Source organism: Quercus suber, unplaced genomic scaffold (genome assembly GCF_002906115.3).
Source record: "Quercus suber isolate HL8 unplaced genomic scaffold, Cork oak 2.0 scaffold_403, whole genome shotgun sequence".
Taxonomy (NCBI): domain Eukaryota; kingdom Viridiplantae; phylum Streptophyta; class Magnoliopsida; order Fagales; family Fagaceae; genus Quercus; species Quercus suber.
This window is the reverse complement of record NW_027069854.1, coordinates 578,462-598,241: the sequence shown is the minus strand read 5'-3', so window position 1 is coordinate 598,241 and position 19,780 is coordinate 578,462. Positions and strand designations below refer to the sequence as shown.

General features: G+C 36.8%; 1 protein-coding gene across 1 annotated transcript; it reads right to left on the bottom strand.

Annotated features, from left to right (window-relative positions):
• Positions 1-18,792, bottom strand: LOC112019789 (mediator of RNA polymerase II transcription subunit 16). Its single transcript, XM_065761252.1, has 17 exons — positions 18,733-18,792; positions 18,281-18,318; positions 16,280-16,348; positions 15,154-15,242; positions 13,377-13,489; positions 13,082-13,183; positions 9,512-9,602; positions 7,807-8,400; positions 6,241-6,859; positions 6,015-6,094; positions 5,756-5,838; positions 4,672-4,908; positions 3,908-4,079; positions 3,074-3,591; positions 2,730-2,906; positions 895-1,272; positions 1-593 (listed from the first exon to the last, which is right to left on the bottom strand). Exons 1-17 carry the CDS (start codon positions 18,790-18,792, stop codon positions 453-455), a joined length of 3,561 nt encoding a protein of 1,186 aa, XP_065617324.1. The 3' UTR covers positions 1-452.
• Between the last annotated feature and the right edge of the window lie 988 nt (positions 18,793-19,780).

The following is a 19,780-nucleotide window of genomic DNA, read 5'->3' as shown; positions in this document are numbered from 1 at the left end:
TACACATTACACATCCATTTTATTCTTGGGGGGAATACCCTGAGAAGGGCTAAAATATGTACAGGCCTGGGGCTTCATTCCTACTATTGCTGCAGAAAAATTTGGTCACATTAGAGGGGAGAAGACTAGTCATTTTGGGATAATATTGACCTAAAACTCCAACTTGCATATCCGACAGAAGATTCTTTTTGCATAATTAGAACTCAACAAAATTATAATTATAAACATAAATAAATAGGATTGCTACTATCATCAGATCCAACTGAAGTGGACCACTGGGAAAGAAAATCTTCTGACTTTATCCCCAAAACCAACACCTCTCCTCTAAATGACCAGTCCGCATTATACTTGGTATATTGTCAATAATCAACTACGATACATGTATTCATCACCAAAGGACTGGTTCCCACTTAACTAGAGACAGGAGAGCACCTAACAGATAAAACAGTCATCTATACAACTCGAACCCATGTTCCACCACACATTGGACAGCCGTAAGCCCAGCGGCTGATCCACCAACTTTCCCGGTCATTTTGATTAGGTGCAGGACCTGGTGAGGTAAAAGCTGAAGTCTGCCGCAAACATCTTATGCACTGCATCACAAAGTCCAGAATACAAAGATTAAAATGGAAAAGATTAAGCAAACACAACAACTCAGAGGAGAGAAGGATGAAGAGGTGTAAGAAAAAGATAGTAAAATACACAAACACACACAAATGAAATATATGATTATACTCCCAGAAAGAAATTAGCTAGTGATTTTTTAAATTATCACTATCAAGTAAATTGAAGGCAAACGACACTAATTACCCATATGAGAAGCATTTGAATCCAAGACCCAACAAATAAAAGGATGAACAAAGAAGAAGAAATATGAAGATGAGACTATCAAACCTTGTACCAAACACCTTCAAGACCAGTCTTCCACACGGCAGTAACAACATCTCTACGAGAACCCATAATTCCCAGATATGCCCCAAGGCCAACAGAAGTGTTCAAGCCAAAAGCTGCATCTCTTTCAGACATCCTGCGCTTCCTTGGCCACAGGCTATGGGCACCATTATAAGCATCACAATTTTCCAATGAGTTGAAATCAAGCATGTCTCCAGAATTACTTAACTTGGGAGAGTCATCTACAGGACTCATATCATCTGGATCAGACCAAGGCCCACCATACATATTCCTCCTGTGCCACTCTTCAGCAGGAGGATGGAGTTCTAGCTCACGGAGTAACAGACCAGCAGCATCTGCACCTCTAGGCCGGGGCATATTCTACACAGCCAATCAGAGAATGGTGGAAAAAGTTCAGGAGAAACAGAAAAAAACGTTAACAAAAGGAAGAATAAATCTATGGTTTTAAAAAATTCAAAGCAACCAGAGTCAAGACCGAGTTAAGGTCAAATCGTAGTGCCCAAGCTATTAATTGTGGCATAATATCAGAATCTAAACAGCCCTTCCAAATTCTATCAGAAAGCACAATCGTCAACAAAGTATGTTGCTATGCCGGGCATCTAATATTAGCATCTGAAGCTGAGGGAAAGTTTATGAAAAAGACTGAGCATGCCATGTGTGGAAAGCAATTACTCTCATTAATCTTCCTTCCTTACTCAATGCATCTCTCTCCCTCTCTCTCTCTCTAACTTATTCTTTCAGTTTCCTATTTAAGACAATATTTTATTTTTTTTAATGAATAAGACAATGTTTATATATATATATATATATAGTTGGGTTCAAGTTAATAATAATTAGCGGGGAAAAAAGTTGAGACTTATTATTATTTTGAATTTTCTTGTTAGAGCACTAGCACTAGGTGTGTCAAATACTAAAATTTTAGCATTTGACACACCAAATACAGAAAAGAAAGGTTGATGAGATGTCTCAAATGCTAAACATTTTAGCATTTTTAGCAGAATTGCCACAGTACAATTCCATCAATAGAATGGCACTAGAGCCATTCTATATTTATACTAGCCATTGAGCATGCACTCATGTGCATGCTTGTGAGCTTGTGCTCAGAGGCTCTTTTTATTTTTTTGGGTAAAGGTTAATAATTTGTATTTATCATAATTTAGAAACATATATTTTTCTTTTTCAAAAAAATAAAAATGATAAACTTTAGAGATAAACAGTAATTGTAATTTATTTTTTGAATGTGAAGGGAAAAAAATCCTAAATTTTAGGAATTCTCTTTTTGAATTGAAAATAATATTTGTTATTTGACATTTATGACTCTATTTCTAAATGAAGTTACCCTTCATTAATGAAGGTATATTTGAACCACATAAAAGTCCAGTTGAAAGAGGGAAATCCTATTATATATAATATAGATATATAAATATATATATATATTTATATATATTTTACAGAAGTACATTTGTAGAGCTGATATATAATTTTTTTCAAATAATAATTAGCAGTGGAGAAAGCTGTGACTTAATATTATTTTGAATTTTCTTGTTATACAATGGATAGGCATGTGCTATCAGCAAGCAAGCATAAATGTATTTATATTGTAATATTTTTTCATGCATTACACGGGTAGATGGCCAGTTTTACCTTAGGAGAAAAGAAAGAGTTGTTTAAATGAATTTACTATATTGCAGGCTTTCAAAGAAATGCAGACTAATTTTATAATCTTTGGCAAAATCTTTAATAACTACAGATAGCCAACCTCATTCATCTCTATAATCAGTAATTCATTCAGAAAATTAAATCATAAACATAAATACCTGCATATGAGGGCCAAGAGATGCTTCTACAACCTCTGGAAGTACTGTATAATTCCCATCAATGTAATGCAGCCGCACCTGGATGTTGCTGCTCCCCACCTGAGAAACTGGTAAGGGATGTGCCAGGGCAGCGGTTCGCCGACAGAGGTCCATAAGTATGAGGAAAAGAACCTTTACCTGCATCACATCAATGCATAGTGTTCTTAATGTCAAATATTTTCTCCTTATAGAACATGAAATGAAACCATTTTTCTTAGTTCATGAATCAAACAAAAGAAAATTTCATATATTGGTGCTTCATTTTTTTGTGGAGTTTGAAGTAAAAAGAAATAATCATCTTTCACCTCCTCAAAAGTGTATCCTTGACCAGCATTGCCATATCCTAATCTTGACCGGACACCAGATCCTTCTTCCACTCCTTTTGCCCCAGGTATAAGTTGACTAGCTCGAGCTACCTGACCATCATCTGACCTGGCCATGGATGAAGTTGGCTTTGCAGACACAGAATTGATCTCCTCCACCTTGGCAGGAGCACTAGGTTGTGGTTTTTGCATATTTGTATCGGCATTTCTTTGTGCAGCCCCAAGAAAGCGGGGAAGTGATCGTCGGAAGAAAAAACAGAAAAGCAGAAGTTGGCATAATCGATGAAGGAAATGGCAATCCCCAATGAGCCTAACAGCTGGTGTTCCTGGAAAAGTTCCTGTGTTAATGCTTATCGGCATGAAAGATGATGGACCACTTATAGGGTTAGGAGTTGAATTGGACACTCCATCAGTTGTGCTACTAATCTTAGCAATAGCACCTTGTACCCAGGCTTGCATTTGGGTGCTTCCAGTGGAGCTTGTGGTACCACTTTGACCTCCTGGACAACAAAGCATCAAAGTGTGAGAAGGATGTAACAATGATATAATGAAGAAAGAGGAAACAAATTAAAGGAGTTTCTGATTTCTCATGACTTCATCACAAAACACATCAATGACAGTGAACAAGACAAATAATTATGCAGCCACCCTTGCCTCTTAAGTAGGTACAATATAGTAACTGATCAACATGTGATCAAATTTTATGGTGTATTACATTATAGAAATTGATGTCTTCTACGATGAACCATCAAAATAAATTTTGTTCTTTTTTCTTTAGATTAATTTTTAAGTACAAGAAGACCAGCACATACTGACCCTGACTTGGTGCAGGAGTTGCAGAACTTTGGGTAGGACTGGCCACCATATTGCGATTGCTTCCAGTGCCAGCAGTAACAGCATGACTGGCCAATGTGCGACAGAAACTTGCATAGCGCCTCAAACGTGTAATGAAATGAGAAGCTAGATCAAGAACGGCATCAACATAAGCCTGCATTAAATTGTAGCAATTAGAAAAGCTCAAAACTGAATGAGAAAAATATTTCTAGTCAAATTCTATTTTTCACTAGTATTTCTGATCAAATTCTTAACAAAATAGAACTTCCATATCAAAGGAGCTGACTGATAGAAAGGGACACCTTTGGCCAACTAAATGACAGTGCTTAGGTTAATGCTGCAATTACAAGCCCATGAAGCGGCTCCGGTTCAAAATCCACTGGATGCATGTGTAAACTTACCAATTAAAAATAAATATAATAAAGTGTTCTGTTTAGGTCACACTTTCCCAGCTACATGGCCCAGATAAACACAAACCAATTATACTGAAGACAGCAGTCCTCAGTATCTACTGAAATTTGTACTTTAGCAACTAATTAAATAATAAAAGTAAAATACATTGCATGTGGCAAAGAACAACCACACCACATTAAAGGCACTTCTGGCTTTATGAAACAATGGAGAACCAATCAGCGGCATCAGCTGATCTTAGTGTTTAAAATTTCAACAGGATCAACTGACAGGAAAAAAGATAAGGAAATGGAAGGACTGATGAAAATGAGAAGTCAAACAGAACCAAATTTAACCTGAATACTCTGAATTAGTGCTGGTTCAACAGCCATTATTTCGGGATCAATGCCAGATAACGTCTCACCAGATGCCTGCCATGGCTCAGGTACTAAAGCCGAAGGATTTATCAAAGCTGATTCAATTCCTTTCCCCAGCATATCCAGCAACAGCCTTGCTTGCATATCAAGAACCATTGCTCTAACTTCTTGAGCATTTGTACCTTCAAGTAGCCTGCATTTTATCCTGTCTAGACTCTGCATCATGCAAAACCAGGTTTCATATCTTCAATAAAAACTACAAAGCAAACAAGTTAGTGAGCATGAAAACAACTTCCCCTTCCCCCCCCACCCCCCCCCCCCCCCCCCCCCCCCAAAAAAAAATAATAATAATAATAATAATAAACCACCACCAAAAAGAGGTAAGTGGCAGGATGCATCACACGGGACAGTAGGACAACTCTGAGCTACATTTAGAATTTCAGAATCCTATAATGCAGGTGATTTTTTGCTGGAGAAAACAGGGAGGTCACCAATGTAGACTTCTCGTATCAATTCAAAGGTCAGCTCAATATCCAGACTTAATCAAAGGTCATTTTAAGGTTACAAAAGCATGAGAATATCCTCAAACAGATAACATTTGCACTGCAACATCATTCAGCTGCAGCAGAAACTTATTCATGACTATATCATACCTTCCCATACATTGCAACTTGCACAGAAATTAGAGGAATATATCAGATCACAGCATATTAATTAATAATTCTTGTCAGAATTCTTTAACATATTTGCTAATAGTACCTTTCATTTTTTTCATGGTATGAATGTTAGGGTAATGAACAACACAACCACAAGATAGCAAAGAACCACAAATAGGATAGAAAGTTTCTAAAAGCCACAACCCCTAAGATGGCATGTAATCTCCAGAATACACATTTTTTTAAAAGAAAAAGTAAGAAGAACCCGCTATAGCAAGCAATACGGTGTTCATAATGGTAAGTAGCAAATTGACAACAACAAAAGTCCATAAAAGCTAAATAACGCTAATGATATCCAAAGAAAGATTCTTGACAATTTAAGATGGCAATAGTCCAGAGTAACGTACAGGACCATACTGTTGCCTGTGCTGTGTGGAAGGAAGAGAATGAAAATCAGCATCCAAGACTGCAATGACACTGTTCAGAGAAACTGAAAGAAAGAAAGAACCAATGTCATAAACAAGTTAGTTCTGTCATCATTTCATACAAATGCTCGTGGAAGATGCATAAATGATGATAATAATAATATATCATAATATTTATCTTCTAATTTCTCTTGCACTATTATATATCAGTCACACCAAACTGTAGCAAAAATATTCTTACCAATGCCATCCTCTGCTGCACTCTGTGTACAGCCAACAGCATCCCACCAATCAACTCCAACCAGAAGGCTCCACCAAAATCTGTTCCAACAAACAAAATCAGCATCACAATGCAAAATATTGAGATAATTCTGACAACTGAGATGGAAAAATTCATAAGCACGATTATATCAACTATCAAATTTACACCTTGCAGATAATATATCTCAAGTGGTTACAAAAAGTACCTCTCAGCAATTGCACGCTCCCAGGTTGATGAGTTGGCCTTCGCTTGACTACTTGGGACAGCAGGAGGAAGAACACGAATTATCTTCAACATAGTACGGTCCTTGCTAGTATCATGCCAAACAGAACCTGAGCAGCAGCTTGTAGAAGAGAAGGCAGGAGCAGCAATTGCAGATCCAACATTAATCTGGTAGTTATCAACAGGTGCAAAGTTTGGACCAGAAAAAATGTGGACCCCACCCCGCAGAAAAGCAATAGCAATCTCACCACCATGAGCAGAATAGACAATTCGAGCAAGTGTCCTTACATCACTTGGTAGATCAAAGGGATCAAAAATGACTTTTTTCCTCTTGTCAGCACCAGAATCAGATATCTTCCTTGCATCAGAAGTTGGTCCTGTTGCAGCTGCTTGGTGAGATTTAAAATCATTAGTTGGTGTAATGCTTGTATCCACTTTGGACACCCAAACTGTTTGCATGGGTGCCTGCCCACCATAACTAGAAGTGGGATTTCCAAATATTTGATGGAGGACAACAGGCTTAAGAGATGATTCCCAACGTTGCACTCTCCACCCTGTGATCGAAGGACCCTCATCCGGATCATAAGGGGACATGTACTGTCCTGCACATGTGGAAAATTGTTATTGATTAAACTCCTAAAGCCACTAAATCTGTTATCACGGGAAAGTGAGGAGACATGGACAGAAAACCATATGTGTATATGTTGGTTTGTGACAGACCAAATGGGACATGAGTTTTGCTGTTTAAGTTTCATCTGCCTGTCTATGCACTCGTGTCATAGAACAATTGAACGTTAAAACAAATCAGAGAATAAAATGGAATTAGGAAATGGCCAAAAGACAATTAATACGTGTATCAGAGTAAAGAACCATTAAGTATAGAGTAAAAATCCACAATAAGGGTATGACACAATCTTCTCCACCTTTATGAAGCAATTAAAAACCTTTCAGTTAAATAGTACCCAGGCTAAAGTAAGACAGGACAGGGCATTATGTTACCATGTGTCCAAACTTATATGGCCAGAAACTTGAGAATCAGTAAAACAAGATAAAATGCAAGGAACAGATAACAAAATAATATCAACATAGGGTAAATCAACCTGAGTGGCCGCTACATTATATTAAGTTAGCAATTATTTGAATGAGGGAGCAGTTATTACCATCTCGGATTGTTTTCTTGATTCCATAGATTTTCTGCCTAGCAAGTTTTAGTGCTCACTAGGTTCTAACTTTTAAGGAGTCCAGCCTTTACATACTTCCCAGATACATGAGATGTATACACTTACTTTCAAAAAATTATTTACCATCAAGAAAAATCGATATCTTCTTACAATTTGTTGTTTCATAATGTCATAGCACATGAAGAATATGCACAATTACAAGGCAACAATTACAAACGTTTAAAAAACAAACTATCTGCATTATCAATGCCCCGGATTACTCAACCAAATATAATTAACAAACAAATGATTGCTCCGCTTTAGCAGAAGCATGACATTGAATTTAAAAAGTAAATAAGATACTTTCAAGACAGAAAACAGATAAGTACCCTCAACTATAACAACAGCTAGCACAGAACCGCCACGAGTTGGATCAAAGGCTACTGCAGTAACCCCAGAACCCCATGTAGTGGTTGCCGCAGATTGAGCTGCAGCCTCAGGACTCACATATGCAGAAAAATTTGAAACTGGCGAGCAATGAAGTGGTACTGTCTCGCTGAGATCTTGATCTGTCCTTTTTCCTTGCTTTGCTTCAGATATTAAATATTCCTGCCAACTAAATAAATATGCAGCCAAAGGGGCAAAACCTGGCCAACACGGAGGGTTAAGAGAAGGTGGAACCCCATTGCTCAAACTTGTCTTTGGAGTTGCTTGAAATGCATTTCCAGGACCAGGAGTCACCTCCCAAACAACTACGGTGGATGGGTTCACGATAGGAACACCTGCCACATGCATGGCACCACTATCTGTTATGATGGCATCAGCAGCCATGATCCCGCTAGGTCCAGCACCCAAAAGTCCTTTGCTTGTGCCAAACCACTTAGACACTGCACCATTATGACTAGAAGGCCACTGTGACCAATGAAGTTGAACAGAGCCTGATGAGAAAACAGAACAGACGCAAAGAAAGTTGGGCCACCGAGCTGAAACAAAAACCAAATATTGCATCAGATGTAACATTCCTGATGCTGTTCTGATTTATGAACTCAATCTGCTTACAGAATAGACAACTAATTGGGAAGACATTATCATTCATCTTCATCATAGTAAATGGTACAGGCAGCCATAATACCTAAATAAGATTGTAAAATATATTAATATTTTCAACAATCAGTTAATTTCATAGTCTAAAATCTCACCAAGATCTCTTGAGATACTGAAATATGTAAGTATTGGTAATAAGAAACATTATTGATATCTTAAAATATCAATCAAAAATATATTGGCTGATTTCTCATAAAATTTCAGCAAAATATTAGAAACAGCACACAAATATATGTAAAATAAATGAAAAAGGAAAATTGTTAAGCACACCAGGTGTTCCATAGGATTTATTGACCAATACTTAGAAATCTATTAAATATCATACTCACTAGGAGCCGTCCCTTTTTTTCTCAGCAAAAATCAGGCTGATAAATAATTAAATATCACTCGACACAAATATATATATACACATCTCAGATGGTACATCAGAAACCTAGGAAAATATTAAATATCCTCCAATATCAGCAATATTTTCATATTTTCAAAACCTTCATGTATTTTAAAGAATCATATTCTTGTGGTAATAGAAAAAAGAATGGATCAATAATTTTTCTCATTTTCTTTTAAATTATATGGTTTAGCTATATATAACTTTCAAAACTATATGCTTCATGTTTGCAACTTTGCATATGGTCCACCTTAAAAAAAAAGGCTGAATGCCAAAACATGAAAACTATCAGCAGGGAGGAAAACAAATATATCCTACTCAAAGAATCTTGTGCTACTAGATCATGTAATTATGAGTACAAAATTAAGAAACTATAACCAGAGGACCATTGAAGATCAAAATTAAGCCAGTAATCATCTAATTTATTAAGCTTCCAAGATCTGAACCACCTAGTTTTAAGCTTGCTACTAACAAATGAACAACCACAACCTACAAGTTACGTATGAAAAATTGCACCACATAACTTAAAATTCCTTGGCTCATGGGCTATGGCAGCATCATAAACCAAACATTGTAAAAATATATTGCAAAGAGCAACAAACCTGAAGTTTGAGACTGCTGCGAAAGGAACTTTTCCTCAAAAGTTGACTTTGAGCTTGTGGAAGCATTGGATTTCGAGGAAAGCCACCTATACTGATTTTTAAAACAAATACAACAATAAAATATGCTTAAAAAGACCAGAATCAAATTATAAAGAAAAGAGTTGAACATACCAGAACTAAAGCAGGACAATGACTTAAAACAAAACGCAGAGTAACCATTTGTGATACAAAAATTTACCCAAACTGCCCATAAGCAAAAAAGTAACAATATGCTAAGACATCAGAAAATGTGACTTTGCACTATACAGTAGTGGAAGAAGGTGAAAAAGCCTATGAAAACATCTTCAGAAAAATCTTTTTGATTGAAGCAATCTAATAAGATATGAAGCACCTGCTGAAAGCTCATGAACAGAAAAATTTTTGGAGGGACAATAATATTACTCAAATGAAAGGCTCTGCATTTAGAAAGGAACAAGTCAGTTTGGACTCCACACATTATGTCGGTCATTGGGTGGTGAAGGATGAGACCCATCACTGACTGAGCAGAAAGAGCAGCTCAAACTTGCAGGTGTCCACCAGTGGTGGTCAGATTCAGTTGAAACCGGCTAAAAAAGGCGATGGAGAGCAAAAACATCCAAAATCGCAAGATCTCCGTTGTATCTGATTGGAGATCTGTGAGATCTCCGACCAGATATCAGAGATCATCTCAGCCAATCTGGGAAAATTTTTTACCAGTATTGCATCTTCATTGGGCAGGTCAGTTTCAACGGATTCCCAAGTGGGAAAGCTGACACTTGACCCATTTGAGGCATACTTTGGACTGTTGAACCTGTCGCCACCATCAAAACCAGCCAAATCCCAAAAAGTCAGTCTAGGTTGAGCAGGTGAGTCAGTTTGAGTGGGTATTTGGACAGTCATATTCATATCCAAAGATGACCTGATTATCCAGACTTCTTCTCCACTACTGCGTGCTTTTCTATTTCTCCCCCTGGTTTGGCAGCTACTGTTGCCTATGCATTTGCCTATTCATTTTTAAAGCTAGCTATTACTAGCTTATGTTGTATAATAAGTAGTTCCTTTTACTTTTAATAGCCTTTATCACTTGTAACAGAAAGTTAGTTAGCTGATAGGTTGTTAGTGATAAGTGCAATAGCCTATTAGTTATTTACAGAAGTTTGTTAGGCTTTGGCCAATAACATTGCAGCCACATGGTGGGTTCTTGTAACTAACTCAGCAGCTTGCTTATGTAACTATAAATAATCAAGGTTGCCCTCATTGTAACTAGTTGAATTTGAATCCAAGAAATCTCTACCTATGAGGTATTATTCCAAGAGCGTGTCTCTTGAAAAGCTAGTTCATTCTTTCTTTTCTCTAAGCAACTTAGCTTTCTAAAACATCTTTCCTTTTCACCATTTTTGGTCCATCACTACATTTGTCAAACCTTGGGAATCAAACCCTAGACTTCCCAGATGCTGGATTTTTTACATATATTTTTTATTTGATAAGTAAGAAGAATCTTTATTTAAAAAGACTACATGCGATAAGATCACAAAGCAGTTGAATAGTACAAGAAAGAGAAAAAAAAAAACAGAAAAATATGCACAGGAGAGGAAAGTTAATAAACAATGGAAGGAAATCACTATCTGAGCCCCCTAGCTTGAGACCAATCAAACAGAGAACCAATAAATGAAGCAAACAGCTGATCCCCCAAACTTTCCACATCTCAAACATGCATATATTACACTCCCTCTGTATGCACCACATCAAACACAACAATTCCCAAATGTCTAACAAGTGCTTCCCCAAGCAATTCCTCCAACCAAGAGAAGATCTAGCACTGTTCTTTGTAAAACCCAAAAAACCCTAAAGACAAAACACCACAACTAATAAGTCTACTCACATTGAATCAATAAATGATTCATTGTCTCCCCACTACATCTGCACATACAACACCAATCAACAAAGGCAAAACCCCCTCTCCTTAAATTATCACTGAGTATTTTTCCTCATGCTGCAGTCCAAATAAAGAAAGAAACTCGCCTAGATGCCTTAACTCCCAAATACCTTTTCAAGGAAAGATGACAAAAAAGGAACCTCTTAGTGCATTATAATGCAAATGGATATCAAAGCCCTCGTTCTTCTTAAACTTCCACCTCACACATTCCCCATTCTCTGTTGAGGGGGTACGGGATCCCAAAATATGAAGAAAAACCACCACTGGACCCAACTCCCAATCATTCAAATCTCGAATGAACCTCAAATCCCAACTACTCTCTTCCACCCCCTGACTCACCAATGAAAACTCTAAGGAGACCTCCCTATTAGTGGAAATCTCATACAAAACTAGGAAAGCCATTTTGAGAGGTTCAACACAACAACAATCATGCCAAAACCTCACACAACTCCCCACCCCAAACTCAAACCCAGTGTATTGATTAAATGCTTCCCAAACCATTCTAATACTACTCCAAAAATCACAACCATGTAAATCCCTACCCAACTTAGAAGTCCATCTCCCACCCCCCCCCCCCCACCCCCCCCCACTCCCGCCACTCTTTCCCAAACTCCATAGCTACCACCCTCCTCCAAAATCTTATACACACTCCCCACCAAACTAATAGGCCGGAAATCTCTAATTTACTCTTCCCATATGATGGATGTAATGAAGAATAGACTTATAGTTGAATACCCCCTCCTTATTTGAATGCACTCAAAAGTCAAAATTTCAAATTTCCTTGCCAACACTCATTGCTCACATCCAATCCCTCCAAATCATAGCTCAAAAGACTTCATGCCTTATAATAAGTTGTTTTCCCGTTTGTTCAAACAAAATTAAGATATCTCAACTCTATACCATAGCAATTAGATCTGCTGGATTTATTTCAGTCGACATGACAAGAAGCTTAAAAACAACTATTAGGAAAACAAAAATGTTACAATTCAAGCACCATACTACATCATGATAATTGATGAGCAAAACATATAGATAAATAGTTTAGCTTGACGATTGACGATTGACGATTGATAATTTATGAAAAAGGAAGGTGTGGATTTTGGATTGGTGCTACATGTGTAAGAGAAATGGTGAATCGGTTGACCATCTATTCCTTCATTGTCCTTTTGCTATGGATCTATGGTCTATGGTTTTGGGTCTATTTGGAGTAACTTGGGTTATGCCACACACTGTTTTGGGGCTGTTAGGGTGTTGGCAAGGCAGCTTTGGTCGTCATCGAAATGGTTACATTTGGTCCATCATTCCTCATTGCTTAATGTGGTGTCTTTGGGGAGAGAAATAGTAGATGTTTTGAAGATATTGAGAGATCTATTCCGGACCTCAAGCTTCTCTTTTTTAGTACTTTAAGGGATTGGTTGTTTGCTTTGCAACATCAATCATTCCCTTCTTTTATTGATTTCCTAGATTCTTGCAATTTTTATATTTGATTTCCTTTCCCTTGTTCACTCCCTGTGTACTAGGATATTCCTTTTTTAGATCAATATACTTATTACTTATAAAAAAAAAAAGGATAAATAGTTTAGCAGATAAGTAGAAGACAGAAATTTCTTGCATACCGGAGACACCCCTGATAACCACTTTGTAACAACAGCAATATCCTGTCGCCATTCATGTTCAGGCAGCCAGCAGCTAGCATCACGTACCAGATTAGCTGGCCCCTGAATGAAGAGATCATATATATGCTAAATGAGAATATGCAACAACATATAAACAATACTAGACATACAGTCAGGATAAACAGGTTAAACAGAGAGAAGTCAACCAATTGAGAAAAAGCATGCTAGATACATGCAACTAACAGCTTGTCAGGGAAAGGCATCTACTTAAGTAGTTGGAGAAAGTTTAGCTTACCTGAGAGGGCTGAGTCCAAATAGTTATCCTCCCATGAAAATTAGCAATTAGCAAGGCACGAGGGCAGGAAGTAGGAGACCATTCAATAAACTGAACAGAATCACGAGGAGAATCTGCAAAAGATATTCAATGCAACCAATCATAATTGACAAAATTAGACCAATTCTCCCCCACCCCCTTTCATCCACCACAACACAAAATAAATAAATAAATAAAAAGCAAAAAACCTTGTAGAGCATGACAAACAATGAATTATGTTAAATTACATTTGGTATACACCAAATGGACACCCTAACTTTTACCAGTATGATAAACAAATCAGGCTATTAGAAGTATGTGATTAAATGATTATACCATTTCCCAATAACTTAAGTTTTTGAAACAATCGCTAATTTAACATAGTAGCAGAGTGGAAGAGCCTAAGTTCGATCCCCAACTTTACTCTACCACCCAATCTAAATGTTAAAAATCCCACAGGTTGGGCCCCACTTATTGAGGGAGAGTTTAGGCCCACACATTAGGAGAAGTATTAGAATTAGAATTAAATTCATCATTCCTAATGGCTTAAGCTTTTGGGAGACTTGGTAATTTAACACAGGCAACATTCCATATGTAATGCAATGACAACAATGAAAATGAAAACAGAGAAAATGTAAACTAACAAATCAATTGCAAAATAAGACATGTTTTTTAATCATGTCTTAGTTGCATATCGTATGTTGAGGTTTTTAGGTCTATCTAGGCACAGATATAGCCACAAATAAAAATTGCAAAATTATAATAAGAACTAATGGCCATCTAATTCCACATATACTAGTCCATCTGATTTCACAAACACCACTCCATTTAAATTCTGGAATCAACCAGTTCAAATGATAGCAAAGAAAAGCATAATTGGGTACGAGGGTATCAAAAAAGGTTGAACATACATATGCTAATTCACTAACAGTTCAGCATACCTATGCTTTAAATTAAATTTTATTATCAAAGAATCACATCATTTTTTGCCGCCAAAAAGACCTATATATGTACTCAGAAAAATGTTTAATCAATTTAGAGCATCATATGAAATTTTAGTTGCCCTTTGCATTCTTTATTCTTTATATATATATATATATATACACATAAGTAGCCCGTTTGCATTCATATTAAAGAAAAACTAATTTTAAGAGATTTCAAGCTCAATGAGTTGCAAGTTTGCAACTTGTCTCTTCTTTTTATTTTTATTTTTTTGATATTCTGGAACTACTCAGTGTTCAAAATCATATGCTTACACAATAATATGACAGCCATGAGTCCCAAAAACAAAAATGCTTACACAAAATTAGGCAAACTATCCAAAGACCAGAAGTTCTCTCTTCACAACTCAAATTTTAAACCTAATATCTCTAACTTTTTCTTTCATTAATATGGCTTTAGCAGAAGCATTAACACCTGCTCTCAACTTGAAAAGGGGCACTTCTTTAACCCAGGCCTTTTACTGGTAAAGTAAGAGCATTAGCATTCCCCAATTTTCAGATTGTTCAAAGCAGAATAATACGAAAATATAGGAAAACCAGTTGGCCCATCACAATTATAAGGAAAAATATTAACAGAAGCGGTTCAGTTAAGGATCAGAACACTGAGCATTGAGCACCTATTTTTCAAATCCCAGGAAGAGTAGTTTCCCAACCTCACAAAAGTAAAACACCCAACGGACAAATAACAATTGTACATCAGAACATCAAAAGCCGTAATTAAATTATACAACAACGAGTGATAATGATCATCAAAATACCAGCTGTGACATTGAACACTGCACACTCAGTTGGTCGCTCTGGAATCACAATATGTATGGGGATCCAAAATGGTGGATTTGCATTAGAACTGCAAAAGCAAAATATGAACCGGAAAATTATACTCATAGGAATCAATTTTCACAAGCAGGATAAGAGGGAAAGAGAAAAGGGGCCATGGAAAATTACTAATGCCAAAATAAAGAACCCTCCCATCACCATCATTGAAAATGGTTATATGCAATTCAGAAATAGAGTGATGAAAGCATGGCTATTCAGAAACTAGGGTTATCCAAACTTCAATATGAGAGAATTTCCAATCAGCAAGAGATTGATGTAATGTTTCAGGACATATGCATAATAACATATGATGAAAAGCTACAGAGCTACAAAGTCAAGTTCTGTCACTCAAGGTAATTGTGCAGTTGTGATATCCTTGTGCAGTCCATCTCAATCTCTTGACATGTATAACTTTGCAACAAGCGGATACCAAATCTGTTATCAAGAAATAAGGCAACATAGAAGATGTCTGCTATGGGCATTATCAATGTATTATACTTATCTTCGAACTCCCCATATCACACTATTTTCTTGTGATTGATGCAGACAGAAAATTAGATTAATTGATGTTGTTGGACCTGATTGCTGCTGATTGATGCTATTCAGGAGATTTGATGGCTATTTGAATTGTATTTCAATATATGATATGATCTCACTATACTTTTATGTTCTTTCCATGTTTGATGTAATTTGGGGACTCTTTACTGGGCCCAAAGTTGATTCTTGGGTTCCTATTATGCTTGGTGCTGATTCCAAGCAGCCCCAAGTGTTGATGCCTAGATTCTTTCTATTTTTCCGTTTTTATTGCTTGAATATCCCTTTGATTTATTCTTTCTCTTCTTCTTTTTCCCCAAACACAACTACACAAGTCACCTCTTCAAATTTATTGTCAGATCTTATCGCATATTATCATATGGAATTAACTCCCGCAACATGTTCCCTCAATGCTCCACATGGATTTCAGAATTGACAAGTGAAACAAAATTTTGAAAATACTAAAAAATGATTACCTGCTATATTTCCTTCACTTTTTTTTTTGTTTGGGGGGTGGGGATAGAGTACACTAACCTTGGAATTCTTGCACAGGTCTCTGATGCACAAGCTATAGCATTCAGTTTTCCACACCAAGCAACAGCACTAGAAATACAAACAAAATTAATATTGATACAAAAGCAAAGCTTCAATACAACTACAAATGTACAAATAATTAAATGTTCACAATCAGATAAACAAAATATATAATTCAATGCAAGACAAGCATATCAAATGGAGAATCATATTATAGATCTATAGATCAAATAGAAATACTACACGTTCTTATGACATTATGTCCACAAATTCTTATGTAAGAATGACCATGGCTGTATCAATGGCACAAGAAGATATCAAGGATCTGTCAGGAAGTCAATTATTTACTTCCTGACAGATCATTGATATCTTTCTCCTCATAGTACAACTTACATAAGTTTAAATGCAAATTATACTGCATTTGGGAATAATGCACACCTTTGAACTTTAAACTCTGGATCAGAGCAAGTTATAATCATTGAAGGACATAACCCAAAATGGAAAGATCAATTAATTGACAAAGAGTGCTTCAGTTCCTCTGTAGTAAAAACAAAAATGGATCAGAGCAGTAAAGATGGTGTTCAGGAAGTAAAATAAGGAAAATTTTGGGAGCATGAGTCTGAGAGTTCAAATGATTAGGGAGGACTTGGAAAAGGATCAAAAAGATCTTCTCAGTTGTCCAGGAATGCCTAGGCTCCTGAAAATGGAAAAGGAATTGTTGCATTATTATATGTCAATAGAAAATGCTGAGGCTATTCTGAGACAGAAATTGTGGAGTTTGTGGGAAGGACTTAAAAGGTCTTCTCAGTTGTCCAAGAATGCCTAGGCTCCTGAAAAAGGAAAAGGAGTTGTTGCATTATTATATGTCAAAAAAAGCTGAGGAAGCTTTTCTGAGACAGAAATTTAGGAATTTATAGATAAACACTGGGGATCAAAATACTGCATACTTTCACAAAATGGCTAGTGTAAGGAATGCTCAGAATTCTATTAGGTGTATTACTGATGGAATGGAAATATGGTTGATGGTGTTAATCAGATCAAGGAACTTGCTGTTAATTTCTTTAAATCTCCTTCGTTCTACTAAGACTGGTAATGATTAAGATGTTGAACAGAAAATTAAGGAGGTGCCAAGGTGGTGCAGCACTACATTTCAGACTATCAAAGAGGCCTTTACAGAAGCAGGTGACAGCAGAGTCGATAAAAAAAATAAGAAAGTCGTGTTCTCTCTCAAGAATGACAAGGCTACAAGTACCGATGGGTATACTCCTCTTTTCTTCAGGCACACTTAGGGGATGAGGTCAGTGCAGCTACCTTAGATTTCTTTTGGAAAGGCGGGTTGCGTGCAGAGGCAAATGCAATTATCATTACTTTGGTTCCTAAGATCCTTAAACCCTTCAAAAATAAATGATTTAAAAGTTAAAACCCAGTGCTGCTTGTGATGCCATTTATAAATGCATCTCAATATTGCTTGCTAATAGATTGAGAGTTGAGCTAAAGGATTTCATTAGCCCTGAACAATCAGCTTTTATTCCTGGCAGGAATATCTCTGATAATATTCTTTATGCTCATGAACTGGTGGTTATCATTGACATTCATCTAAAGCTTATAAGTCGGTTGAATGGAATTTTATAATTGAGGTCTTGAAGGCTATTGATGTTCCTGATGAGTTTGTTGGTTGTGTGAAGGCTTGTATAACATTCCCTAAATTTTCTATTGCAGTTAATGCTTCTTTGGCTGGGTATTTTGCAATGAAAAAGGGTTAAAGGCAACAGGACCCTCTTTCCCCTTATCTATTTTCTATAGATGATGTTTTGTTGTTTGCTTCAGCCCATTGGCCCTTACTAAAAAAATAATAATTGACATGCTAGATGAAATTATGAATACAAGGAAATTTCTTGTCTCTCAGTCAATAATTATAAAAATAAATAAAAAGGAGTGAGATCTTTCCATCTGACACTGATGATAATTTAAGGCAGAAAGTGTCTGGTTTGCTGGAATTACCTGTTGGAAAGCTGCTTTTGAGATATCTTGAGGTTCCTCTAACTTCAATAACTATAAGACTCCCCTATAAAGATTGCAAGCCTATCATTGCAAAAATTTCTGCTAGAATCTATCCCTGGACAGAAAAGAATTCATCTTTTGGTGGGAGAATCCAATTGATCAATCTGGTTTTGGATAGTGTGCAAGTATTCTGGTCCAGCCTGTTCATCTTAACTAAAAGAGTGATTATAGGTATTGAGCAAAAACTTAATGCCTCACAATGGACAGGCAAGGATGGTAAAACATATTGTGGCTAAGGTTGCCTGTAAAGATGTTTGTTAAAGCAGGTAATTTGGGTGGCTTGAATGAGGAAATATTTGTGAAAAGGTAGCAGTTTCTAGTCTATCCCTATTCCTTAGCAATGCTCTTGGAGTTGGAGGATAATTTTACAGCTTAGGAAGCTTGCCAGGAACCTGATTTGATTCAAGGAGGGATCTGGTCAATCTATCTTCTTCTGGTATAATTACTGGCATCCCCTGTTCCTTTTATATAAAGTTTGGTCATAGGGTGTCTAATGACATTTCTAGTGGCAGAAAGGCCAAAGTTTCTGATCTATTTCAGAATGGGATGTCGAATCTTCCTCCAGCAAGATCTAACATCCTCATTCAAATCAAAAGTGGGCTTCCTACAACAGATGACTGCACTAAATTATTTTATTTTCTGCATTACTAAAATAGAAATTTTGCTTGCTATGCTTGCCTGCCTTTGTGATTATGTTCATCTGTGATGGTAAAAAAAAGGCCTGGCTACCTCGAATTAATCACAAAACTTGATGTTTTTCTCTTTTGTTATGGGAGGTTCAATTTTCTTTTTCATTGAGTCCAAGACTTTCAAATTCTCAGTTGCGGAGGGAGGTACTTATTTCATGTTACGCATTTTTGAGCGAAATCGGGATTCTCTCCGATCAGTTTTCATGGGCAAAGAGAGTGCAAAGCGTTTGCTAGCTATTGTGGAGGATCTAATGTCTAATACAACTCCTGGTAACTTTGCACGAACCTTCAAGGATGGTGAGAAAGTTTTTATTTTGCAATTGGGTTCCAATGCAAATGGCAGTTTTTAATGATCTCGAAACTTATCCATGGCCGTCGGAAAGGCTTTCTCATGGTGCCAGAAGGGAAATCGGGTAGTGGGTGGCAAGATTTTGGATTTCATCTACGGAAAGCAATTGCTCCTGGATCGCTCGCCATCAAACAGACATTCAATTCTGTCCTGAAACCGATAGTGGAGAATTCCAAATCTTTTCTACTGGCAACAGCGGAGGGTGACCAGAGAGAGCATAGTGGTAGCAGGAAAGGAAAGCAATTAATGCCAAATTTTCAAATTTCAACCAAATCAAATTTGAGCAATCAAAGCCACGATACCTACGATTTGAATGCTGGGAAGAAACAAGCAACGTCTAAGGTTAAATCGTCGGTTGAGATTATAGAGAACATTAGCGGTGTCAATGATTCGCATTTAACG

Excerpts from the sequence above, each read along its gene's own strand:
- LOC112019789 (XM_065761252.1), bottom strand. The coding sequence starts at position 18,792 with ATGCCAGTAATTATACCAGAAGAAGATAGATTGACCAGATCCCTCCTT. Across the intron at positions 15,243-16,279 it reads ACCTGTGCAAGAATTCCAAG|TTCTAATGCAAATCCACCAT; the intron begins GTTAGTGTACTC and ends TTGCTTTTGCAG. Across the intron at positions 8,401-9,511 it reads GCAGCAGTCTCAAACTTCAG|CTCGGTGGCCCAACTTTCTT; the intron begins GTTTGTTGCTCT and ends TTTTTGTTTCAG.